At 43.7% G+C, this 27,525-nt stretch overlaps 2 protein-coding genes across 6 annotated transcripts; one reads left to right on the top strand and one right to left on the bottom strand.

The window, feature by feature from the left end:
• Nucleotides 1–1,707: 1,707 nt before the first annotated feature.
• On the top strand, nt 1,708–14,075 carry scarb2a (scavenger receptor class B, member 2a). The gene is made up of 13 exons (XM_053871059.1): nt 1,708–2,366; nt 4,272–4,429; nt 4,499–4,646; nt 4,751–4,945; nt 6,329–6,420; nt 7,117–7,236; nt 7,388–7,566; nt 8,028–8,146; nt 8,702–8,775; nt 8,881–8,932; nt 9,004–9,156; nt 10,855–10,902; nt 12,135–14,075. The coding sequence occupies exons 1-13, from the start codon at nt 2,244–2,246 to the stop codon at nt 12,264–12,266; spliced, it is 1,593 nt and encodes a 530-aa protein (XP_053727034.1). The 5' UTR covers nt 1,708–2,243; the 3' UTR covers nt 12,267–14,075.
• On the bottom strand, nt 13,619–25,599 carry ppef2a (protein phosphatase with EF-hand domain 2a). 5 transcript variants are annotated; one of them, XM_053871044.1, is made up of 18 exons: nt 25,338–25,599; nt 24,671–24,739; nt 23,999–24,258; nt 23,746–23,873; nt 23,610–23,664; nt 23,368–23,543; nt 23,144–23,258; nt 22,752–22,798; nt 21,271–21,437; nt 21,099–21,135; nt 20,885–21,034; nt 20,482–20,817; nt 19,709–19,894; nt 19,439–19,581; nt 18,394–18,500; nt 17,963–18,129; nt 17,810–17,897; nt 13,619–16,877 (listed from the first exon to the last, which is right to left on the bottom strand). In XM_053871044.1, exons 4-18 carry the CDS (start codon nt 23,812–23,814, stop codon nt 16,624–16,626), a joined length of 2,097 nt encoding a protein of 698 aa, XP_053727019.1. In that variant the 5' UTR covers nt 23,815–23,873; nt 23,999–24,258; nt 24,671–24,739; nt 25,338–25,599; the 3' UTR covers nt 13,619–16,623. The 5 variants fall into 5 exon arrangements, with proteins under 5 accessions (XP_053727019.1, XP_053727018.1, XP_053727020.1 ...); XM_053871043.1 differs by lacking the exon at nt 24,671–24,739; XM_053871045.1 differs by lacking the exon at nt 25,338–25,599 and having other exon boundaries at nt 24,671–25,322.
• Between the last annotated feature and the right edge of the window lie 1,926 nt (nt 25,600–27,525).

The raw sequence follows: 27,525 nt of genomic DNA, 5'->3' as shown, positions 1-27,525 counted from the left end.
GCATTCTGGAAACACATCTTTACTTCAAGTCCCAGCGAGCAAGAACACCCAGCGCGAACACACACTGAAGGATGAGCCAGCAATAAGTACATCAGAGGCACAGCTCAAGGGGAGAGTTTTGCACACAGGTTTGTGGCAACATGTGCCACACAAACATGGGCTTGTGTGCATGCATCACTGTCAGTCCGGCTGGTCCACTGTGCCATACACACCTCCACAGCCACCCCTTTGCTACTCTAGGGTCTTCAGGGAATCTGATGATTAATCCCCAGGACCAGTTACCTTTTTAAATATTTCACCTGTGTGTAACACGAAGGCACCCACAACCCACATCTGTTGGTCCTCCACCATGTGTTTTTTCTGGCTGTAACACATTACACTGACAGATTCATTTTTCACATAATGTGGCTGCTTTCCTTCTCGTGTGGTTTTACATAAGAGATTCTTATTGGGTACATTCGACGTCGTCACATTTTACTGCAACATTCATGGTGTTTTAAGGACAAACATGTACTGTAATAAGTAGTAGATTGTTCTGCACATATTGTTTACCACTCCATGTTGAATCTGACCAACTGGTTATGTTCTTGTATACTTAAGGTACAAATGTGATGGAAGGGTTGAAATAATATTATAATCTGTATCTTATTTTTTCAGGTTTTCAAAAAGCAAAAAGTCATTTCAAAATACTTACATGGTGAGTGCCGTTATTAACTCCATCATATTCAAATTGCTTTGACTAAATAAAGATAACACTGCAGATTGGATTGAAAAAAAAATTCAAAGGAGCCACAATAGAGTGTTATGAGGGGCCTCAAAGCAATCAGAAAAGCAGGATGAAGGAGAGAAAACTTAAAACCACAAAAACAAAATAAAAGTCAATTTTTTTTATTTTCAGAAGTGTTGCATTTGTTTCCTGCTTTATTGAGTTTATCTAATATTCTAATTTTCAGAGCCACTGAGCCAGTTTCCATTAAAACTTCAACAAATAAAGGCTTGAAATATTTCATTTTATGTCTAATGAATAATAATAACAACAATAAGTTTATCATCTGAAAATCCAAACAAAAGATATGAAAAAACTTTTTTTCTGGCATTCTGGATTTGTTTCGGATGATCTTGCATATCATGCAATATAATAATCCCCAAAGATCACATGACTTATGTGGAGTTTTGTGTTTCTAAAAACACAAAACTAACCATGGCTGACATATCCCCTCCACGTAAATAATATGCTTGTAAATGGAGCAGTTCTTTAGGAGGGTATTGGGGTTCATGCATTGTGTGGAGTGAGCACATTTGTTTTCTTTTAAAAGGTCAGTACAAAGGGAGTGAAACGTCTGCGTCTGTGAGCATCTCCATCCCCGCAACATCTGTGGCTCAGCAGCTTCCCACCGTCAAGTCCCCCTTTATGGGAGCCCCGCCCCGAAATCAGTCGATCAAATTCAACATCGTGCACATCAGCGTCTGGCCAATCCGCGGGCTGGCTGATCCTACGCAGAGCCGCACGGCCAATCAGCGTTCATGACACGTGATCGTACGGCTTGGCAGAGAGCCAATCAGATGCGTCCCTCGCCTTCGCCTGCGATGAGCGTTGCCTGAAAGGCGATGATTTGAATCCACACTGGGCTCAATTTAAGGAGACACTGCGCGTCACCGCCGCTCAGCGTGAGTCATCGTGAGCGCGTAATGTGTGTACAAACCACGGAACACTGTAAAAGACACGTTAACATTTGGGAAATGATCGAGGCGAATACGAAGGTTTCACCCGGCTATTAGTTCTTCTCATCCAAACACTGTTCAAACTGTTTAGTTTGGACTGCATATGCATAACGACATCTACATGGATTACTCAAGTGGTTTCAGGCCAGTTGCGAAGTATAATGGAGCTGATCACTGAAAAACACAACTCGACTGTTTGGCTCATTTGCGGACACGCACGCGGAGTGGAGACGCTTCTCGCCTGAGCGAGCTCATTATTGCGCAGAGGAAGGGGAGGAGGAGGCGGCGGCTCTGCCTCCTGTGTAGAAAAGCTGCTGTTTCAGTCCGCCGTCGCTTCTGAGCAGATCACTCCTCGTCTTCTCTCCACACCATCCCAAGTGCCAGTGTATCTCGCTCCAGCGGATGCCACCAGGAGAAGAAGTTTAAAGCCCAGAGGTGCTGCTCAGGAGACGAGGCGTCTCGACACTTCTTCGCCCTCAGCTCAAGTATTTTGTCGGAAGTTTTTCGGGGGGGATTCAGTCATGACTCGGAGGTCCTGTGCCATTTACGCCACCGGGATCGTGTGTGCTCACCTTCTGATCGTGGGGATCGCACTCCTCGTGGCTCAAGTCTTCCAAACAATGATCCACAGCCGCCTAAAACAGGTAAGACATACCAATATCAATATCTGCCTCTAGCGATGACACCTCGCCCATTTCCCCGTCTTAGATGATGACCGCTGTTTTGCGACACAAGTTTCATTTTCACAATTCAGAGTGTTCGCGCAGTCGAACAGTATTTCACGATTGCTTCACGACCTTCCAGCCGGGTGAATCGCTTTGTAGAATATACAGTATTACTGTAACCCGGTGACCGAGTCAGAGTAATGTCCACCAACAGAGAGCGCTCAGGGGGGAGGTGTGTGGTCTGGATGGATGGGGGAAGGGACTTCATCGTCCCTTGGAGGTCTAAACATTAACGTGGAAGTGGCGGTGTTGCTGGTGTAACCGGGGAAGAGGGATGACATTGCCGCACGTGGCCCGTTATCATTAAACTAAACGAGTAAACCGAAAAAAAATGAAGTTAAGACAGTACGTTTGTTTTGCTGTCATAAGTGTTCAACACCAATGAGTCAAGATGTTATTTCCGAAATGCCAAACTGTATGTATGTATTGTATATGTATATATGTGTGTATTATATGTATGTATGTGGGTTTTTTTTTCTGTTTATATGCGACTGTAGTTTTGCAATGGGGGGTGATACCGGCAGCTGACGCTCAATCCCACCCCCAGTTAACATTCATTTCACTGGCGTGAAGGTTCGAAACTCCGGTTAACTTCTCTATGACTGAATAATCTGTCACTAAGTCAAGCCCACCGTTTTTATACCCAGCCCATCTCGTGTTTGCGAGAGGCTCTCTGATGTAAAGCGACTAGTTTTGGACAAATGGAAAACGTGAACCCCGGGACACGCACTCTTGTGTCTGCTGAGCTGGGTGTGGAGGCCACATTGTTAAGTGTCTTGCGAGGAATTTCTTGACTTTTTTAGCCCTGCAGGGCATCATTTAGCTGCCTGTGAGCGACGCTGAAAAGAGACGCCCTCTCATGCCACTCCTCTCCGCAGTGTTTTGTGAAGTCAAACTTCTTTCATGCGGATTTAGCTGTTGTGAATACACAGCACCTTTTTTTTTTGTTTCCTCTGGTGTGAATGCACAGCTGATGTGTAGATAAATGCAACATTTTGTACTGTGCAGGGGGAGCTTTTGCGATCAATATTGTGTTACTGATCTGTGCCTGAAGTTGTTTAGCTAAGGAGTAACACACGTTATTGTTAGTTTAGGAATTCAATAAGGCCACCAGCAAGTGAAGGACTCTTATCGCAGCACTCCGCACACATGATCTTTGACTCTGCTGTCAAGGTATTGGTTGTTAAAAGAACCAGATTAATGTTGTTAACCCAACAGAGGTGAAGGCTCTTCACTGTTCAAAGTTGGTGCAGACTCAACTTGAACATTCAGTCTTGGTCACCAGCTGGAAGCGGGAGGCACACGAGATAGATGATGGTTTTCAACGTGACAGCAACTTCTTTAAAAGGGAGCGAGCTTGCTGATTATTAGTGTTTACTCAACAGGATTCTCAGTGATCCTCCCAGCACTGTCTGGCCACATCTGGTTTCACTTCAGCACATCATTTATCTCTGGTCAGGCCTCCTTAAATTCTTGGAGTTCTTGGTATGATGATCAGGCAGTGGTCATGTCTCAGTCTTTGGCCACACAGAGAATACATAGACTTGTGTGTCTGAAACATGGTGAATGAGCCTTCACAAAGGTGATTTGTTCATGTAAGCTAACTGGCAAACCTTTTTATAAATCACCCAAAATAGGAGTCCACACACATCAGAAGAAATTCCCTTGTTGGAAGTCAACAAAGGCTGCCTGAGTGTGTTGTTTATGATGTCTTTGTGATGAACGTGTGCAGGAACTTTAAACTGTCACTTTAAAGTTGAACGACTTGAACCTGTCCGAGCGGCTGTATTTGTTTGTTTAAAGTGAACTCCTCTGCTCTAACAGGAAATCACCCTGACAGAGAAGAGTCAAGTTTTCGAGTCGTGGAAGAATCCTCCTCCACCTGTTTACATGGAGTACTACTTCTTCAATGTGACCAATCCTGAAGTGTTTCTGAAGGGCGGGAAGGCGTCCCTGCAACAAATCGGACCTTACACCTACAGGTGAGAGACTGCTCTGGCCTCAGTTTTTATTTATTTTTTTGATCTTCACCGTCACCGCATCCACTTCAGGGAGTACAGGCCGAGGGAAAATGTGACTTTCCTGGAGAATGGCACCAAAGTTTACGCCCTCAACCCCAAGTCCTTTGTGTATCTGCCCGAGAAGTCCAGAGGTGACCCTGAACTGGACATGCTTACGACGGTCAATATCCCCTACGTGGTAAGAATCCATGGCCTTCACCATGTCAATCTTGTCAATATCTGAATCAGCAAAAGTCTGTTTCTTTGTGTCATAAAATGTGTCTGATCACCGTTAACCCCCAGGCAGTGATGAACGAGTTGAACTCCTACAACTTTCTGCTACGCTCGCTGGTCTCCATCTACACTAAAAACCTGGGTGTGGATCTCTTCATCACACGCTCTGTCCATGAGGTCCTCTGGGGTTTCCAAGACCCCCTGCTCTCCAAAGTTAAAACCATGAAGCCTGAGATAGACGATTATTTCGGACTTATGTGGAAGGTAAGGTCTTCATGCTATTGTTTGATGTTATTTTTGACTCGAGTGAGCTTGTGTGGCCACCATTTTTCTGAGCTGATATTGGTTTCGTGATGTGCTGACGTGTTCATGGATTTTGTCCTGAGGCAAGACTTAAAAAAATACTGAAGGCACTAAGATAGAAGAAAAGCAGGACATCATGGAGAAATGTATCATTTATTTATTTATTTTCGTTACCTACACTCTCTAGTGTAGGTCCAAGCCAGTGGGATGAGTGGAGCAGTCAAGGAAGACATTATGGACATGGTATCAACATTTTAGAGCAAGACATCGGAAGACAGTGAGGGCATCAACATGTACATCGTAAAACTATAGACTGCATCTGCGAGGCTTTGACATAATTCTGTAACCTGAAACAGCAACATTTCTGGAAATGATGAAGGTTGCAAAGGTCATCCGTATTCACAAAGGGGCTGACAAGCAAAACTTGAGTCTCTACTGAGCACTGTCAGTGCCTCAGTTCTCCAAAATACTAGAAAGACTAAATTCATTCTTGGTTAAAAAAAAACAACTGATCAGCTTGGGTTGAGGAGTGGGAGACCGACTGCCATCACATTTAACTGGCCAGATAAGTGTGGGGGTTCGTTCTGCTGGAAAGGAAATACAGGAACACCAGCTTTTTGGTGAAGTGGCATCATCAGCGCCAAAGTAGCTCAAGTCCCCCTTCAAGCAGTGAACGCGCTGGTCGTTGCTATTGCTGAGTTTGAGCGTGGCTTTCGTAAAATGAACATTATTAAGCAGCGCTCGAAGTGCATAATGATTTAAAGTAGACGCCTTTTCCCTGAAACAATAGCGCCCACAAAACTCTTATGTGACCCTAGTTTGTACAACATGGATTTGCTTAAGTGACCGTTGAGTTAAGGTGGCGGAGGAGAGGCTAAAGTTGGCCTTGCTTTTTCCGTGATTTCCAATGCGAATCCTCCCATAGCTTTTCAGTGTAAGTCACAGGCCCATTGGCTGTTATAAAGGTTCTTGTTAGTTTAATCCCAAATCACACAAAATTAGTTAATTAAGTTGGGAACTTATTTGTTCATTTCAATAATCCCGTCAGCACTGCGGGGCTGTTGGCCGTTACAAGAAAAAAAAAGATATGCAGCAGTTTTTGTTCATCTTAAGGCTGGGCCTCTGTTCTGCATGTGACCTGTTATGGTTTCTTCACCAGTCTATACTGTACTGTATCATGTACTTTATTCCCTTTGGTCACTGTAGCTTGGTAAGTACACAAGATTGGACTGTTTTTCAAATCAATGTTTCTGACCAACAGTCACATGGAGTACTTTGTCTCCTGCCATTGGGGCCGAGACGTGCTTAGCAATGAGCGACTTTTGAATCTCTTCTTGTTCACAGAAAAATGGCACCCACGAAGGAGAATTTGTCTTCCACACCGGCGAACAGAACTACATGGATTATGGAAAGATTGACACTTGGAATGGTCTGAGGTAAATACCCCGTTGATGTGACATAATTTTGAGGGCAACTAACTTGAGTTTGCTTTGGTTACACAACCAAACATTGTGTTGACTGGAACAAACATTGCTAAACAATTGTTTGTATAGTGACTTTGCTATTTACATACAGCCAGAATCAGTTGGTCGATGGCTGGACTGATGACTGGCACAGTACTGTAGAAAGAACTGCTTGATGGTTTCATTTTGTCTCTGTGCAGCTTTGTAAGAATTAGTGCAACATGTTGACCACAGCACTTAATGAAGAAATGATGAACGCTTGTCCGTCAGAGACAGAACAAGCTATTTGCGAGTATATATAACTGTGGCCTGAAGAGTACAGTTACTCAAACATGTACTGTTGGAGACTGACTTGAGCTCCTAAAGTTCCCTTGAGTTGTTTGTTTCTGCTCTGAGTCATGACTTGGTTATCGCTGGAGACACAAGTTTGCTTATTGTAATTTCTGGCTTGATGCTTGGTCTGCCTGGACTTGAAATAGAGCCACAGGGGACATTTTACATGGTTCTAGTCTTTCCTGGACATCATGAGGGTTGAAGAGAAGAAACTGGACTACGATAACATTCCACATATCTTTGCTTAGGAAAGAAATGCTTTGTTTGTCCCCAAACTATATGTGATGGTTTCCAACTTTTGTTTCTAAACTTGCTTCTCTCCCCTCACCTCACCAGGGAAATGTCCTGGTGGTCATCCAAGCAGAGCAACATGATCAACGGCACAGACGGGGCCGTCTTCCATCCGCTCATTAACAGGAATGAGCTGCTTTACATCTTCGCTGCTGATCTCTGCAGGTATGGCTCTTTGTTTACAGGCAGATCATACAGGAATTCCTTTGGAAGGAAATTCTGATAAGCAGTATGATGTATTTACGAATCAGCTGATAAGAGTGAAGCACGTTTGACATGGCCTGTTATCAACGGCTTTTTTTTTCTTTTTGTCAAGGTCCATTCATTTGGCGTATGTGGAAGACGTGGAGGTGAAAGGCATCCAGGCGTATCGCTTCGCACCCCCCAGTGATGTGCTCATGAGCCCCAAAGATAACCCTGCCAACGAGGGATTCTGTGTGCCGGCCGGCGACTGTCTCGGCACTGGCGTGCTTAAAGTCAGCGTTTGCCGAGAAGGTAAGTGGACTCCCCCTTTTCCGTTACCATAGCGCCTAAACCCACTTTGAAGTCCCCAGACTGGCACCACATGACACCCCCCCCCCATTTTTTTTAACCGCTGAAAAATTGTCCTCATCCTCCTGCCTTCTCTCTGGTGTGTCATACTGTTAGGAGAATTTCACCCAGTCATTGGTTGAATGATTAACTGAGCGTGTTGAACTGTGTGCTCCGACTTGTACATGACATTGTAGAAGCGTTGAGTGATGTAACCTCAGCAAGTGCGTTGTGAAATACTTTGTGTTTATATATATATATATATATATATATATAATATCTCAACACTAAGTGCTGCACGTTCTTGCCTTATCGCCTCCTACAAAGACCCAGTGTGATATATTCTTAATCTTATCTTGCATTTTCTCTTTATCTTTTCCGAGCATTACAGCCTCAGACTTATGCTGGCTTGTTGTTTGTTCCAGGCGCTCCCATCGTGGTGTCTTTCCCTCACTTCTACCAAGCCGACCCCAAGTACATCAATGCGGTTGAGGGCCTTAACCCTAACAAGGAGGAGCACGAGACCTACCTGGACCTGCAGCCGGTAATTGTGCTTTAATAAACTTTGCTTTCTGACATCATCTGCTGATGAGTGGGTGGATTGCAATAAACGTCCTCCCACCTGACATGGTACGCTGCTTTGTATCCAGGAATTAACTACTGTCAGTCCTGGGCATGAACAAATGATATCAAACTGACTAATCTGACCTCACACCACATGACTTTTGCTAATCCTGAAGGCTGATTATACGGTAGAGAACTTAACCATGAGTTCAGACGGCAGTCACATTCTTCTGTGGCTGACCCTGCATGGCCCTCAATATCACACTGGAAATTATGTTGACGTTACAAATATTGATAAGATCAAGTATATCAAACATCCTTGGTTGTCTTTTTCTCTATTTTCTGAGGATCTTCAAGGTTCAAAGCCGTTTTAGGGCCGAAGAGATTTTTTTTTTACCCCCAAACGTGTTCAGGTCAGCTTTTGTGTGGTAAACGCCCCAAGGACGGCATATTCTGCAGCATGATGATAAGTTGATTGTTGAAACGTGACCTTGTCCATCATGTGTGCCTCAACCTCGTCCTTGTCTGCCTCTAGACCACAGGAGTCCCAATTCGGGCGTGCAAGAGAGCCCAGCTCAACATCATCTTGAAGCGTATCCAAGGCTTCCCGTAAGTGACTGACCTCTGACCCACACGGCTGTTGCCTGACTGGTTGGCCACATGTTGAGCCAGATGTCCCCCCTGTGACCTGGTTGTCCCTGTCTCCCCTCACAGACAAACCAAGTTCATAAATGAGACCATTTTCCCGATCATGTTCGTCAATGAGGTGAGAGGTCACTTGTAGAAACTAGCAAGTTGAAGTAAGCATCGGGTCAGCAACTTGTCTGTGTTTTGCAGACGGCCACCATCGACGATGAGTCAGCATCTCAAATGAGGACGCTGCTCTTAATCGTGACATTGGTGTCCAACTTCCCCTTGCTCATCGTGGGCATGGGTCTCATCCTGCTGCTGGTTCTGGTCGTCCTGTTCTGCCGAAAGCGCCAGAAGAAGGTAAGAAGCACCGAAGTTACATGTGGCAATCTTCTGGGTCACGTGACTTTAATACCACGGACACTCCCATTTAAACTGTTTGTTCTCATTGATCCCTCGCCTTGTCATGTTGGGGAGGTTTGTGTTCCTCTGTGATCCACAGTGCTGAGTTGTAGGGGTGTTCATGGTCAGGGCTCCTGTGACAAAGTGGTCTCCGGTGGGAGGACAGACAAAATATTGAGATCTACAGTGATATGTAGAATGAGACGAGTAGCTTAAAATGGTAGAGGATGAGAAAGCAAGAATGATGTTAAGGGGGATGTTGACGCGTATAGCTGTACCAACTATAGAGGGATGGAGTGGATGAGTCACACCATGGAGGTGTGGGAAACAAGTCATTGAGTCTAGACTTGGAGAAGTCACCATTATTGTACAACAGTATGGTTCACTGCCCAGAAAAAGCACCACAGATCAATTGTTTGCTCTGAGGTTGCTGAAAGTACAGCGGTTGGAATGGAGTTGCACTGTGTCCTTGTGGATCCAGAGGAAGCCTTGGTTCCAGGGATATGTGGCACTGTGTGATGAAGTCAGGAGCATGTTGGTTGGGGAATTTTAGCCTTGGATGTACCATGCAGAAGAAGGCAAGGACGACAACCAATGAGGTGTGATAAAGGAGGGTATGAAGATAGGAGCGTTCATGGACGATGGACTAACTGTGGCAATCACGGGAAATGCACAGGAAATGTCCCGTGTTTCGGGAGCTGCTGCGTGGCCACTTAATCTCTTCATTCTGGATCAAAATGACGACCTGTCTTTCAGCTGGACATGCACTAACCAGACAGAAGTGACCAAAGTACACTGACCGGTAGTGGTTGTGTGATTCACGACCAGCATCAGCTCACGATCTTATCTCGTCCGCTTGTCGATAACCTCTGTGGCCTTCAGCTTCACCTGGCTCAGGTTACTGTAGTTCAGGTCGCTTGGTTGTCCTGGCATCTTATCTGTTGACTTGTTCAACACGCCGCCTTTTGTCCGACCTGGTGGTCCAAACTTCTCACGCAAAGAGACACAGCCCAAGGTAGATATTTCACTTGTTGGTCACATCACCGTCCAGACTTGGTCCGAGAAACATTTTCGGGAGTCCACCTCTGCAGTTCAGTTCCTTCCAGCTCAAGGATCAGGAGTGTATCTTATTTGACACTCAATTGTACAACTAACCGTTAACTCACTAAAGTTAAAGAAAAAACAGTTCAGTTCAACATGTTTGATCCATGTGTCTGTGATCTGCGGGTGATGCCTTGCAATACGAGCTGCCATGTGTGGTACAGCAAAAGTGCTTGATTTTGCTCTTGCAGTGGTTGCACACTGTGCGTCTTGTACATCTTGGTGTTTCTGGGTATTTGGTGAAACCCCAAATGACGCAATTTATGGAAGACGCAGCTGGTTGAGCTGTACTTTTGAGGAGAACAGAAGTGTTTGTGTGACAAAATACCAGCATTGTTTCTTAAAATGCGATTGTTTGTATAAACCTTGTCATATTGTTGGCACTGATGTTTCACTTGCAGCTCACATTTTAGTAATGTTTTGCTAGATCTGTTTACATGTTGGTGTGAAACTGCATTGAAGGGAAATGTTGATGCTTAATTGCAAATGTGAATACATGTTGTATTAACCAATTTTGATTTCCTGTAACCCCCTTTTTCCCCTTTTCTGTTTTAGAATGAAGTAAAACGTATTGATTTTACTGAAGCTTTTCATTCTTTTACTGTAAGTCTTAATTTTTTTTCTACGTTTTCGTTTGCTGTTTCTTTTAAACTTGTTATCCATCATCTGTTTCTTAAGTTTGCACCAAGCATAATCCTTGGATTTTCTGTGCTGCTAGCCATCTGGTGGTGTTGTGAACCAGTGCTTGAGAGTGACTGTGCGATTTCTGATGATTTCATATCATCTTCTGTGCGATCACACTCAGTTTGCCGTAATTTCTGGACTGATGAGTGCACCCGAATATAAACCACACTCACTAGATTTACGATGGATAAAATATTTTATACACATACGCCAGTGTGTGTTCCTGGCTGTGGAGGCGGAGCAGTGGCTGAAGGTGCTGGCTTTAATGTCACTAAATTGCCTGTGATCAGATGTGACCGTTTGCCTGTACAAATCCACATTTTAGCAGAACAAAGTAGCGCTTTTATAGTCCAGAAATTACGGTAATTTTTACATTTTTTTTACATGAAGATAAAGATACTGCAGGGCGAAACATGCAGTTTTCCTCTCTGCATGCGAACAAAATAGCCATAGATAAAAACAAAATAGCCATAGATAAATGAAATAAAAGAGTTTGAACTCTCATTTATCTTTGCAATTCAGAGAAGCGATCAAACACTCTTGAATGACGCAAATCAAAGATTTACAGGTGTGGAAGCACACATTTTATCCACTTATTTAACTGTAAAGTCTTGAAGACCCCCAGTGGTTCTATGATCTTTGTGAGTTCAGAGACTGAACTGTCACACAGTGAACCCTGACACCGGGAGACTCCACTGTGCTTGAGTTAAATTGCCGTGTCATTTTTTTTAAACAGCAACAACTGATTCTTCTTTGAGCAAACCTAACTTGTGCTTGGTAGGTCATTTTGGAGACTTAAGAAGTAGGTCCCTTTCAGTGGATCGGAGTAGCTGGTAACGCTGACTATTTAACATCAGCCAGATAAACACCAGGTAGCCAGCAGCACTCAGACAATATAAATTGCTAAAGTAAATCACTAGTGGCAGAAACATGAAGATGAGCATTGGTACGAGCATCGCTATTGTCAGCAACCATCACATATCAGCCTTACATGACAAATAAACTCGATCGCATGGAATCGCACAGTTGCCGCTCTGGCTGTTTAGTCAGATGATGTTTCACATTTCATAACATTTTCTATTTGAATGTTGTTGTTATCTTAAGTGCCGCAGAGCAAGATGACTGACTTTTGTTCTTGTTGTCCGGTGCAGACTGCCAAGGAGGACACGGCGTACACTCAGGTCAGCAACAAAGCTGACGAGTCGCCAGACGCCCCACCCAGCCAACCCGTTAAAAACGGCTCCTACATTGCCATGTCCCCTGTGGAACCCCAAAAGTGCTGATTACCGGGGCTCACCACCTCCCGGTGTGGAGCTCAGGAAGGCGACAGAGTGCATAGGCCGGGGAGTGGGGGCTCGGGGACCATGTGAGACCACACATCCTGGTTCATGTTTAGTAAAAGACTGCTTTGCCTCCTACCACCCAACTGCCCCACCTTATGAGGGAACACTGTAACACAGACCTGCATCCCCAGCCCCTCAGCTTCCACCAGGGGGTGCTATAGGACGTAATCTGTCAGGGCTGAGAGTAGTTTTGCTTCTTATGAGGGATAAGAGGCAGACTGAGCCAAAATATCACAATTTCCTACCTAACACTTATGGTCCACCCCCCGCCCTCCTAGAACACTAGTTAAACACTGATATCTAAAGCAGCTTGTGATGTGAATTCGTACCTTTTTAGGCGTTGTCACATGGTCAACCCTACCCGAACCCGCATCCTGCCTTATGACGTTTCTGCCCCATCTGCAAATATCCTTCTACGTAGTTACTGAGAACTGCTGAGATGCCGCTGACCAAACATCCAGCAGGACTTCCAACGGGTGCTGAGAGACACTCACTTGGACCACTCCGGGCCGCTGAGACAAAGCACAATTTGGATCTGATGCTCATCCCACATGGCTAGCGAGTGATCTGTTCGGGACTGTCAAAGTGCCATGACTCAGTCGAAGTGACTCCTCAGGCTCGCTAAGCTGTCAGGCAGCAGCACTTGAATCACTATTTGTCTTACCTGTCACATTTCAAACCAATGTGGGTGAATTGGAAGAATTCCCTACACTTTGCCTGGAAAGTTGTGCCCTGTGTATCTTCTGTGTGTGTGTGGTCCAAGTGTACTGAACATTTCAACTGGTTTGTCTGAAGGTTTCTGCTGCGTTACTGGAGTGTCTTCTTTTGTTTTCTCTTAGAAATTACTTCAGAATTTTGTCATTGCTGCTAAAGTCGCCGTCACCTTTAATCAGACTGGAGTTGTAAACTCTCACCTGAGCACACCACGGCCAAAGCTTGTTGCCATTTCATTCAGCGATTCTCACTCAAGCCTCGCTAAACATTTCACAGGCGCTCACAACAAGCTCCTAGCCAAATCTGTCTGCTGCCAGGCGACATCACTGTGGTGGGATGTCCCAGAATCCTTGAACCTCAGAGACCTTAACACAACCTGAGCCGCCGCCGAGCCCCACCCTCCTCCATACTTGACCAAAGAGTGTGTGTGCGCACGCGTGTGTGTATGTGTGTCAACATCGAGGCAAGAAAAGAGGTATTGCTAGTCATTCCCGCCGGCATTACAGCAGACAAACTAATCCAAGTGCGCTGTGAACAGCTGATGATCTCAGTATTACAAAAAAGCAATACAGTGTATGTTTTGTTTTTGTTTTGCTTTCAGTCTGTAAACATTTCCATCATTTTATTGCATGATTTTGGGTCCAAGCACATTTCTTCAATTGTTGTCCATGTTACCAGACTGGAAGAGTAGGGAAGGCTGACTGTCTCCAGCTAACAAGGTGTCACTAGTTTGAAAAGATGAATGAAGCCTCCGGTCCGGTCAGGCATGCGTGCCAAACCATGTTCTGTTTTTCTCGTCTCAGTTTTCCTCCAACATTGATGTAACGACAGCAACTGCTGTTCCGAGGTCCAAGGTGTCACCACGGCCCGTATTAATTTTGCTGCTGAAAGTGACAATCTTTGTCATGCTTGGTGCAAAATGACGTCAAATTAATTTTTGATATTTTACACTGCACAAATGTTTCTACTGTGCTTTTGTAAACATTTTTAGTGTATTTGCAATAAAATAAAAGTTGCATTTCAGTGCAAAGGTCACATGGTTGTCACTTGTCTTGACTTTAAGTATGTTCTGTTCTCAATTACACTTGATTTGACTTACACACTCAGTGATCCTCCAGCTTTCAAAGCTCAATGAATATCTCAATATTCGAAATTTCTATTTGCAAAAAAAAAAAAAAACGTTAGCAGAAAATTTTCAAGACATGGTGGGAAATTGAGATGCCTATAGCAAGTATTTGTTGGAAGGGAGGGTCAAGTGAACTCACAAGGGAAATGAAATGCTAAAGAATGGATTGCTGATAGTATTTTATTTATTTTTTTTACACTTTTTTAAATGATTGAAACAAGTTTGTTCAGCATAACAGGTGTTACACTCGTGAACATGATATGTCATCTAATGAAACAAACCAGAAAAAGAAGTAACATGAAGAGTAAAACAGGAAGGTTCTACGCTCTGGTTCCACGAAAAGAACCTTCTTACTCAGTTCCCCCCATGTTTTGATGTCGGACTGTAGTGTCAGTGAGTTGCTAACTTTGCTTCTTCCACCAAAAATCTTTCATGACAAGCACTAAAGTGAGTCAGGAGGTTGAAAATGGAACATCAACACAAATCAGGACACCTGTGTCGCTTCATGTTTGCCTCGCTGTCTTCCGGAGCAGCTTGCAGTTCTTCATGCATTCATGGCCTGCACTCATGTTGTCATGTTAACGAGTCCTTTAATGTCAAAATGCCAACCGTGTGTGTGTGTTTGCTTGTGTGGGAATGATCCATCTATTCTTGTGAGGACCAATTCTTGAGAAAACACCTCCTTGTGAGGGCAGTTGGCTTAGTCAGAAGTTGACTGGATGGTCCTAACAAGTTTATCCCTGAATTTGAGGTTGAAGACATCATAATAACTGGGTCATTCTCATTTTAGGTTTGGTTCCAAGTCCTGGTTCAGGTTAGCCCTCTGTTCTGGATGGTTAGGTTTAGGGTGAGAGGCTGGGGTCCTGTACAGATAGCAGTAAAAGTGTGTGTGCGTGCGCGTGCATTTGCTTTCACTAATTTTGTGATATTACATTCATCTTTCTGTCACTTTTGTCATCCCCCCTCCCCTGCGGCTTCAACAGAATGACCCCCTTTTTCTTTGTCCTACTTTTAAGGCCCTTCGTTGGGGCAAGGAATCATGAAGGGGGGATTTTTGAACGACTGCTGAGGACACATGTACAAGATGTGGCTTTGACTGAAGCAGCGGGGAAAGAATCTGCACATTAATACAAGTTTCTACTGTGGGTTCTTCATAATTTACGAGTTAGTCTGTGGTTTTATTTGTTGTTGGCAACAACTTTTTTTTTTTTTTAACTTTGATCGTTCGATCAAAGTGCGTGTAAATGGTTTGCATTGTGAACAAAGATCTGGCTTTCAGAAAGCTCCGTTCAGACCGCGTGTCGTTCCTGACACAGGGGAGGATGGGCATCGGTTCTGGGCGGAATATCGCTGCTGCGAACTGACAGATGTTCATGGTTGGAACCTGAAATCTGTCCCTCTGACGCGGTTTAACGATTTCTCAACTTCTCATCTTTACGAGCTTTCGAATTGGTATCTGTCGCTCTCTGGTGGAAAATATGAAAACATCTCTCTCTCTCTCTCTATATATATATATAGCTAATACTGTCTCACAGTCGAAAGAAGCACTTACATGGATTTGCGTATCCTTAAAATAACATTAACTTGCCATCAAATTGGTATGTCAAATTATTAAAATTAAAAATGTGATGGAACAGTTAACCTAACAGTTAACTCCACTTAAATTCAGCGAATCTTCCAGTAATTGGCAACATCTTGTTTTCTACCGCTAAGGCACCAGTAACATGTCTTTCATTCGAGAGCTTATTCTCTGTGACTCTCTACAGCTTCGGTGTAGGAAACTAATCTACAATTGTCCTCACGCAAACACAAAGCTGAACCACCCAACGTGATTTCATTATTTTGCAGAACACTGAACATTGGCGGAGCTAATAAACACGCGGTATGAATTCAAACTGAGACCTTTCCTACAAAGTAGACTGATAAAGATTCTACGGCTGATCTTAAATCGTACGTGTCACCGTCAGTCTTAGAGGATCCCTCTATATGCCAAAATGAACAGGACTGTAATTGGTGTTAGTTTTTGATATCCCGTCGTGAAATAGCATACTTTATTTATTAAATAAAAATATAGTGATTTGAATTATGATTGATTTATAATTCACGTTCAAACAAAATTATGGTTTGTTTTGATCAGATGCAATCAAAGTAAGGCTTTTCATTAGTTTTAAGATAAAACGTGATCATTTCAGAAGTTTGCAGAGGTTTGCGGTGATGAAGGGTGCCATTTAAAATAACTTCCTGTTCCCCGTGAAACTGGATCCTTGAAATCAGTGTTGGATTAGTAGATGAAACACAGTGATGCGTTCCTATGGACAGCATCAAGAACTCTCGCTCTACCTTGGGTTTAAAGCCAGGGACAGGTCCCTGTGACCTTCGTCTCCCTTTAATCCATAGCGGCTGCTGAATGTGCGTCAAAGCAGCAGCAGCAGCAGCAGCAGCGGCGCCTCCTGCTGCTCAGATGTTGGGGTTCTCGTCCAGCTTGGTGAGGTCCGTGGCCGTCCCCATGAACATGCTGCGCCCTCGCTCCAGGCGGCTCTTCTTGTCCGTGAGGCGGAAGGCCTCCATGAACTCATCTATGTCAATGCTGCCGTCGTGGTTACTGTCGATGGTGACGGCCAGGTCAGAGATGGCTTCGTCAGTGAACTCCATCTTCAGGTAGACGCTCAGAAGTTTCCACGTCTGCCGGAAATCCTCCATGGAGATGAAACCTGAGTTGGGAAGACGTGTGAACTAACGAGTAGATCAGTGGGTTAATCTCCACTGGGAGGACTTCAATCTGAGAGGATTAACGATTAAGCAATCTGTCGGATTCACCGATGGTGTGAACGTTCTGTTGATGTTCATTTGTCCGACAGGCCTTTTCATCGCTAATGTGAGATGAAGACAATGTGGACACATCGGTTCCTGCATGAGATACGACCGAGCTATGCAAATGGGTTTTTGGAATCTGACGCGGCAAATCACCGCAGCACTCCACATGTAGAACTATGGGGCAGACAGTTGTTACTTAAATTTAATGCAGGGCTGTCAGAGTTTTGAATAGTTTTGAGCTTTCAATAGTTCAATTTATTATTATTATTTTAAACACACAATGTGGCCGTGTTATTCAACATTTAAATTTGTCTTGATTGTGCAAACTAAAGTAAATATTTTGCAGGTTGAGAATGTCCTGCTGTGGGTTTTATAATAGTAACTTAAAGGCACTAGGACCGTGCAAACCTCATGGCCTTATGAAACACAGTATGCAGTTATATGAGTAAAACAACCGTCCAAGCTCATTGAAAAATGAACAGTTCCAAGATGTTCGTGCAAATACCTCCAGGGTGATGCAATGAACTGTGCTCCCATGTAGAAAGTCTGTTTAAAGCACTAGCACGTCCCAGAGAACCCCACAGAATGCACAAGCTCAGTGATGGTCATGTTAGAGCATATATATTGTGGACGTGGAAGAATCTACAGACAAGTTCTAAGTGTTTATGTGATTATTCATGTGGCGAGTAGATTTAGCCTTATGAAGCGACCTGATCTCTCTCAGCTCTGATGCACAGGAGCGATTGTTTCTCCAATCTGACCTCGGTACGTCTCGGAGGTCTTCACTCATCACTCACAGAGACTCAATCATGGGGTAAGAGGAAGTTACCGGAGTTGTCAGTGTCGACGATTCTGAAGATGGTTTCCACAGTGGAGCGATGCCGGTACAGCGTCTCCAGAATTCCCTGGTCGATGTGCTGTGGAGGAAGTCCATGAGACAGGGCGAGGTAAGACATTTTTCATCACGCGCTGATGTTCTTACGTCAGAGTGCAGGCCTTTGACGGCAAGCTCATTGAACCACTCGTTGTAGTCGATCATGCCGTTGATGAGCTTGCTGGTGACCAGTTGACAGCGCAGCATCCTCCAGGGGATGTCCAGGTTCATCACGCTCTCCAGAGCACAGGCCCAGTCGTTCAGTGACAGCCGGCCTGGAGGGAAGGAGTTCAGAGGGATGTAAGTGCTCAGAAATCATGAGGGCTTTGGAGCACACCCTAAATTATGTAACGACTGTTGGGAATGACAGTGAATAGATTCAACAAGGAAACTGGATGTTCTGTGAACAAGTTGTGCTGTGATCTCATGAAACACCCGTCACACAATGAGCTCATGTTTAGCTCCACCTAGTACTTGCACCGGCCAAAGGTGTGTTGCGTTTCAGAAACCTGATTCTGTGGGACAGTCACCAGACTCACCGGTGTTGTCCAGGTCAAACTTTTTGAAGGCACAGATGAGGTCCGACTTGTGTGAAAACAGCTGCTCTCTCAGAACCTTGAGGGCTGAACGCTCTGTGCGACCGACGCTGCAGAGGTCAGAGGTGACAGTCACAAACACAGCTGGTTAAAAGTGATCATTGAGTATGGTGTACAAAGATCCATGCTGGACTTGGTGTCTCAATACGACATTTGACTGAACCCTGGAACCCCATTCGCCCTCAAGCAGCATCTGAAGCTCAGGGACTGATCCTGACTCCTATTTTGCAGTTTGTAATAAGGATCCTTCAAGAGGAAGGAATGACGAGAATGAAGGCGAAGTAAGAACGGCCAGTAGGAGCCTAGTCTGAGCTCCATCACCATGATGGCTGTTGGGAACTTTCCCAACCCCATTCACTGCATTTTCATTTTTGTTTGTTGGCTTGTTTCCAATGTCATTTAATTCAGTAAAAACATTCCAGGTCACTCTGTTGCCAGGGTGATGTTGCAAAGTTGCTTGTGGTGGGTGAAAATATGATCAGCAGTCAGGCAGATTGATACATCAAGAAGCTGCGCTATCATTTCTACCAGCAGAGGGCGCTATAAAACAAAATATCTTTTGCATCTGACTCCACGCCAAGGTCTGTTAGGTGTGATCCAATAGATGTCGTCACAATACGTGATAAATGCTGAATAATTTCAGTATTTCTGGAGAGAGTTCACTTAATTCAAACTCACTTATCGTACGTATGGCTGCCAATGTATACGGATCACAACATTGATCAGTCAGGCCGAATTGATTGAGTGGCGCTCAACGACTTGTTGCACCCCTAGACTAGTATTATATTGAGGAATATACTACATATTCCTCAATATAATACGACAAGTTCACTGCTGTGCTGTTCACTGGGGCAGCAGACACCCTGTGGATAAATAACCTACCTACCCTACGTGCTTTATATCGGTGATGAACAAAAAATCGCATTTTATGTTTCACCAAACTATCATTTAGTTAACGATTTCGACTACGGATATGAATAATCTGCACCTTTGTCTGACAGTCAGCTCTCTGGTCTGGCTGGTGGCCTGGTATTGAACCACATAAGGCACAAGGTTTGGACCGAGCTTGACATAGGCCCCCCTGTTGCTTCCTATATCGTAGTAATTGGATGCTGAGAAGAGAGTGAGGACCTGAAGGAAAACAACATGAATGAGTATAAATGAAAACAAATATTTGTCTTTAATTGACGTAAATCATCATATATATATATATATATATATATATATATATATATGCAGAGAGTAGCTGAGATCTCACCTTGCGGTTGTGACAGAACTCGTATCCTTCCTGTTTGCACTCGTGCGAGCGGATGATGAGCTGCAGGTTATGTCTGTTCAGGAACTCCTCAGTCACATCAGGACCCCAGTAGCAGCCGCCGCCCCTCAGCTCGTTGGGTATGCAGCCGTTCTGCATCATGGGGTCGCTCCACAGCAGGTCCAGAATCTGAGACCAGAACATCAGGGTGACGACTTGAGCGTGAATGTGCCCAGTGGATGATCATCTCTCATGGTTTTTCAGTATTGTTGGGTTTTGTACACTTAAGACAGCTTATGCAGAAAAGAAACAACTCTCACAGCGAGCGGCAAAGGAAACACTGATACACGGCTGCAGTGGACGCTGTGGCGCTGGAAAGAAAATTGCAGTGGTGCAGAGATTACTGACCTGGTGGATTATTGGACTTCACCAGCCTCAGGACAAGTGCAGCAGTTAAACAGGGCGAACCTTGATTACCTTGATACTTTAGTCAGCTGCCAAGTCAAATACTTTGGCATCTGGCAAAAGACTGGCATCAGACCCTTAATGCCATGTTAGCGACACTGTTGGCTCTGGGCTTGAACTGTGTTTTTTGGATTTGTCTGAGAAACCCTGAGACCGTCTTAGGGTCTCATTCACAAGTCAGGGGACAATGGTGCGTGAACGTGGATCACAAAAGAGGACTGTATTGCACCGAGCAAAGCCGTGAGGTCATGTCATCATATGTTCCGCATCATAACGTTCCACTAAAAATGTTCCACATCTCATGCACGTACCTGCTTCCACTCCTCGTCCGCGTCACTGTTGATGGAGTCTGAAGATGTAGAAGGGACATCCTCCTCCACCTGGGGGTTTACAGTGCCGGTGAAAAGGGGATACGCTTGCCGGCAGATCTGCAGCTCGTCGTCCATGTTGGTTTTGATCCGGTCTGAAAAATCCTGCAGCGAGCGGTTCATGAAGCTGTCCCGGGCGCCAATGGTTCTTGGGAACGCGAGGGACGCACGTCGTTGGAAGATCTTGTGGTTGACCAGGTCATCATCCATTTCTGAGTCGATGGACGTCCTGGCTGTGGTCGGATGTTTTCTCTTTGGTGGCCTCAGCGCTGACACGTACTGGAATAAAACGATTAAAAAATGAGCGCTTGAAGTGATGAATCTTCTGTCCACGAGTTGTCCTCACGTGATGTCTGTCCACTTTAGCAAGGGTGCTCATGTCTGTAGTGTCCGAGATGCCACCATGGATAACCAGCACCTTCTGGTCAATCACAGCTGCCAGTGGTAACCAGCTGAATATCTTCTGCAGCAGTTTCATGATGCGCTTGCCGTGCATCTGTGGAGGACCACATGTGGCTTCTGTCCCTTTATACACATAAACAACCTTCAACAGGACTTACTTTGTATTTGGTGAGGACTTCTTTAGTAAAGCCATATCTGTAAAAGAAAGAGCAAGTAAAACTATTTCAGATAGATAGTGTGGTCACATAATAATAATAATAATAATAATTTTATTTATATAGCACCTTTCAGAATGTGCTATATAAAACGGCAATATAATTCATTCACCACCTGAGATTTATGATGTGGTCCTCATGGTTTCCTCGGTTAAGGTGGACATCTCGGGGATAGATCAGCATGAAGGAAAATAGAATCAGTAGGATCTCAATGGAGTCTCTTCCTCGATCCACAAAGTCGCCGTTAAACACGTACGGCTTGTCCAGAGATGGCATACCGTTCTGTCAGGTCAGCAGGCACAAAACAAGCATGGATCACAAAATATTTAAGGTTCAAAACAATAGATAAACAACTATAAACATGACATGTGCTTGTGATATGATCTGGAGATATATTTTCAAGAGAAAATAAAATGACATTTCTTACAAACACAAGGATGGAATATTAGCAGTAAATGATCCAATGATTTCAGTTGTCTTTGAGAATAACTAAGCCACACCTGATGGGAAAACAAATGTTAATTTACCCATCATTCCTTACTTTTATTTTGATGTGTAAGCAGTATAAATCAAAGTAGGCAGGGGTAGACAACCTGCTAATTTCAATTCTATATATGCAGTGTGATGCCATAACCAGAACATCCATGATGAAGGCCACTAAACTATGACGGTTTCTAGCACTCCTGTATCTGGGAAAGCAAGGGCCGGCTGTCCTTACAGAACTCATATCATAATTGTCAGCTACAGTTGTCTGACTTAATGTTCCCATGCAGCATTCATGCTCAAACATTATGCAGTGAAATTGTAATGAAGTACGAGAACAGGGCGTCCTTCCCGTCTCCACCCCAGCTATTAGAGGCTCTTTTTCATTCTGCCTGGGTTTTTACACATTTATATTTGATACTGTGACTTTCGCCACAATGAAGAAAAGGTGTAGAACAACACAACAAGCCTGTATGAAACTCAAGTTGCAGGTAACTTGATGCACTGTTCAGTTATTACACACCCAGAAGCAGTCTTTGTGTGTGCCATTGTTGTTGGCTGTTCTGCAGTGCGTGCGTTCACAAGTTCAGGCTTTGAACATGTTTTTGAGCATTCATTGCCTATGAGGTTATTCTGGTGATTAATTGACCAAAAATAAACAGAATTTCTATCTTAAAGAAAAGCAAGATTCATTACATCAATTGAATTCATGAGAAATGTAATCCCCAGAGAAGGCACATATTTGGGTACAAACATTATACCAAAACCAGTATAGATTTTACCTGCATTGAATGAGTGTATTCAGGTTATGACGGATTCAGAGAAATGACAAAACGGATGAAATAAAATATGTGGGAATTTTTAATATATATCTCTGATACACAACTATAGTTATTGACAAAGTGATCTTTTTAAATGTAAAAACCCTTTATTTCTAATTAACTTGGAGGCAAAGTTGACGACAATATTTTTGTATGTCACGTCAATGTATTTATTAATACGTGTCTATACTATTGCTCATTATTCCCTCTACTTCTTACTACTTTTAAGACATGAACATTAAAGTTGATAATAATAATAACAAGAATAATTATAATAATAATAATCACTGACCTTGTAGAAAATTAGCAGAAGATCCTCCAGTTGACCATGTAAATCACCTGTGAAGGAAATGAGCATATTGAAAAAAAGAAGAATAACAAAAAACAGTCAAGACAAAACTTTTTAATTAAGTCAACAGTAATGATGTGGAAGAAAATTCTAATGTTGGATTGTGAAGGTTTCGGTAGACCGGCTTGAAGACATAAGCACTGAATTATACATAAGACCGTACTTGAAATGTTTTCGCAGTTGAAAACTAGTACAGTACATGAAGTAGCAACTACTCTTCTTATTTGAAGCAAAGTTCTGTCTAGATTGTCATAACGCTTTGAATGAACGTGTCATCTTAAGGACTGGCTGATGAAAGAAAATATTTTAAGCGGTTTATTCATCTTCATACGTACCACATATTGTGATTTCTTTACTCTGGCATGTGGAAACACGACTGATATTTGGCAACATCCGCAGCATCTTCCACGTCTCCAGTAGGAGCTGAAGGACGTAACGTGAGTGTAACTGCTGCTAAGGAAAAGACTTGTTAGCTAATGGCATCGATTTAGGATTGAAAATGTGACTAGAATCACGCGAACAAAATTAAGCAAACAATTCTTTTGGAACAGGCACCGACCTTCTTGTTTCTGAATGCCTCCACCAACCCGGCAGCTTGCTCCACTGTCAACGGAAAGGTGAGGTGTGGTCCAGAGTAAATGTCTGGCACTTCAATGTTCTTGTAGCAGAAATATCTCTCCCACTCTGCGTCACGGCAGATGTCATTCTCTCTGAAGATGTGCGATATCAAGTTCCCTGGGGAGTCGTGGAGGAGGAGGATCATCAGACTTTCTCAACAGACTTGTGGCCCAAAACACTTACGCTCATTGCTGGATGGAGTGAAGTTGTCCATGAGGTAGCCGAGGAAGTTGTAAAGCTGAGGTGAGGAGAAAAGGAAAGAGATGAAGTTACTGTAGGGTTGGTGAAGAGCAGGAGGCAAAGTTGACTCAATAGTCACCTTGATCTGTGCTTGTTCACCAGAGTATTCAATGGACTGAAAGATGTGCCATGTGTATCGCCTCCTCATCTCTGTGCGGGCAACATACTTCCTGTACCACCTCTGAATCAGGACGGCTGCTCTCAGTGCTGAAAGTGGCACAATGACTATGAATAGGGCGGAAAGTCCATCTTCAAAATGTTCAAAAGTTCAGGATTTATATTTCTTTTGCTGTTTGAGCAATAGAGGCCGGAGGTCAGAGGAGGACACTTACTTGTCACCGCTGAAAGCAGCAGGAGGTGTTAAAAACAAAGCACATTTATTATGAAACAAAGACACAAATCTAAATGGTCTAGAAGGGTGGATGCTTAAATACAGAATAACCTTTTTGGTTGCATGTTCATGTCACACAGTCACCAGACAGCTGAACGTTTACTGCTTTGCCACTATTGCAACTGACTAGCCAAGTATCACCTTTTCCAGACTGTTTGTGGAACTGGCTTGACTTGGAAACACCACATCCCATGACTGTTCCTGTTCAAAACACATTGACATTGACACAAACATGTTAAATTCCTCTCCACAATTTGGACAGTCAAAGAGATTGGGATAGATAGAAGCAGAAGAAATCAAATTCTGGGTTGAGGATAATTAATGCATGTAAAATGAAAAGTGAATTGACGGCTGCACAGTCAAGTAACAGTGATTTCAGATTGGAGTGTATCGAAGTTGTTGAGAGTGGTGTTGTTGAGAGAGGTGGAGGCATCAGAATAAAACTCATAATAAACTAGTGTTGTCGTCAAGAGACCAGAGCATACAGAACCGGGTCCAAGAACCCGACGTCTCTTAGAGATAAAGACACACATTTCTATCTTACTGCAAAAGAAACTGTAGTTGTTGTTTTTAGAAATATATTAAGAACTATGATGCAGTCATTGGAACAAACCCAGTTTGGTCTTAAGGCTCGCCCTTCATCAGTCTTGGACTCTGCATGGTCCGGCTCTCACCTACAACACTTACATACACACAACAAAACAAACTGTAAAGTCATCTACGCGCCCTGCTTCCTGTGTGTTGGTGGACAGATTGAGTCTGTTGGGCTGCGTGTCGGGTTAATCTCATTACCTGATGATTGACTGTTGACCGTGGTCACTGGCCTAATTCCTGAAGAAGACTGTTTATATCTGACTTCTACGAAGGCTTACATTAACCAATCTATTAAAAAGTAAAGCCAGGAACTAACTTTGCATGCCTGTCACCCCTGTGCAAAATTACATCACGCTGAAAGTATTTTGTAAAAATAAAAACTAGCCCTATTCGTCCATTCTTTCATAATGTCGAAATCATAGAATGTTTTTTCCCTTTCCTTATTGCTTTCTTTTTATTTTAAAAATTAAAATAGCATGTGATTTCCCAGTGACAGGAAAATAATAAATAAACAGTGATTTTCCCTGGTGCAGATGGCAGCTGACGTCAGAGCACAGAGGTGCTCCCAACACATCAAACCCACACCCATGCAGGATTGCTGAAGGGTATGTTGGCATCCGTTGCTTTTGGCTCCTCTTCCATCCCCACGAGTCGCTGAACATGTAGTAGAAATACTTTTTACTCACTCAGTCACCTGCAGTATCCAGTCGCCTCAACTTGTTTGTAGTGGTCTAGTGAGCATTCATGATTTCTCTTGCTCATTCTCCACCAGTCAGCGAGAGTTAGATCCAGGACCAAAGGATGCCTGTCAGATAAGCCATTCCAGGCAAGAGGGGGGTGAAGAAGCCAAAGATGAACTCTGTTCCTGAACGGTGAGGTTTCAAACATGCAGACTCCCACGCCGTGTGGCTCCGTTGGTCTGCACAGAAGGTGGTTTAGTCCTGAGTCTCCTACGACACAGAGTCAAGTGGATTACGCCTGCTAATTACTTGACGTGACCAGACTGGTGTTTTACATGGGAGGATGGGACCCAGTTCATGTCAGTGCAGTAGCTGTGCCAGATCATCAGAGTCCTCAGATCTAAAATGAAGTCTTATCTGAAAACAGGTGGCTGAACGGCAGCTTAATGTTCCATCACAGTGATCATTACAGCAGTTCCTTTAGTACTTTAGTTACTTTAGGAAGGTTGTTTTGATTTGATTGGAACTGTATAAATACTATTGGTTATTATATCTTACTTGAATGTGACTCACGCATTTGAACAACACATCTGAAAGCCACAAATTTGCTTTACACAGATGTGTTGCTTTGGTATTTACTGAAGAGGAGATTCTTGTCCATTGTTGAAAACAGAACGGAAACCGTTTCCATTTCTCTCTGCACAGGAATATATTTCTGTGTTTGAAATGATGATGCAGAAGAATGTGGAATTCTTCCAAAACAGTCAAATTTCATGAATAAAATTATTAAATTAATATGGAAAGACAAACGACAAACTGCCATTTTAATAGCTTTTACTCAGACATACTACTGTGTGTGCGGTCAAAAGCTCAAAAGCTCGTCCAACTCAATGGCTGCGTTTGGCAAGAGTACCCAAATGCAAGCATGTCAAAAATATGATATCACTCACTTTTCATCAAACATAAAATAGGGATTATACAGGCTTTTCCACAGAAACATGTTTCCAGGCCCCTTTTGAAACCCTAACCCCTTAATATCATTTTGATATCAACCTGATATTTAAAAAAGGTTGTATGTGTGTGCACTGTGGAGAGAAATGGTGGGAAGAGTCTGTGTGTGTCTATGTTAGGACCCTGCCATCAAGCCAGTGGACTTTTCATCAAACATAAAATTTGACCTTTGAAATAAGAACTCTGGATCAGGGCGCTGGTTCTACAAAGCTACCTGTAGAATAAAAAAGCCGTCCACTATCACTGAAAAATATTTCACCTTGGAATACTTCAACACTGAATGCGATGTGTTCCGTTGTCTGCTGAGCATCCCGATGGTGGTGTGGATTGGCCAGATGGAGGGAATAGCAGGGAGAGTGGACACATTGTTCAACAGCAGCCGGAAGTGGATTGATACTCTGTCTGTGAAAAAAGCGCTTTTCTTTTAGTCCACTCCCTCTCTCTCTTCATGACCCCTCCCTTTTCTTTTAGACCACGCCTACTTCTCACACGCTTTTGCCACCACAGCAGCACGTGTACTACGTGTACACAGCACACGACTGCAAAACATCACCCAAGACGGATTTTTCATTCCACTTGTACATAGTGCGGGAGCTTGGCCATGAGAGGGAGAAGACTCGCACCCACCTACCTTCCCTGGGCACTGCTTTAACTGAGAGCACTGAGGCTGATGTTTCATCTCCACTCCATTCAGAATCAGAGATGCCTTATTCCCAATTCAGCAGCGAGGGACCCGCGTCCAACTCTGATATCAGTCGTCCTCCTGAAAACAGTAAAAAACATTGTATTTTGTTTGTTGAGCCAAGTTTGCTGAGATTTACTGTCAGTTCAACTGCACCATTGGCAAAGTGAATCACAGCTGTGACGAGGACAGCAAGACAGGGGCCAAGGAGTACTTTTACCTCCAGAATTTCCGCCATCTGATGAGACTGCTCAACACTCCAAACTTCATTCTGGCTGTACAGCACTTTCTGGCCACTTTCGGTGGAGTCTGACTTGGAGGGTGTTGAAATAAGTCAATATAAAGCATCATCCGTCTCCTTTCCTCTTGTCATTAAAAAAGCATATTATGATCCTGCTCACTCTGGGAGTTTCGGAGGTGTGGAGCGACTTCGCCGAGGCATACGAGAGGAAACGGGGGAATGGATCGATTTAGAGAAAAAGTGAAAGACTTTTTATCAAG

This window comes from Synchiropus splendidus, chromosome 7, assembly GCF_027744825.2.
Source record: "Synchiropus splendidus isolate RoL2022-P1 chromosome 7, RoL_Sspl_1.0, whole genome shotgun sequence".
NCBI classification, from domain to species: domain Eukaryota; kingdom Metazoa; phylum Chordata; class Actinopteri; order Syngnathiformes; family Callionymidae; genus Synchiropus; species Synchiropus splendidus.
Note: the sequence above shows the minus strand (reverse complement) of the source record. Positions and strands in the feature narration are given on the sequence as shown.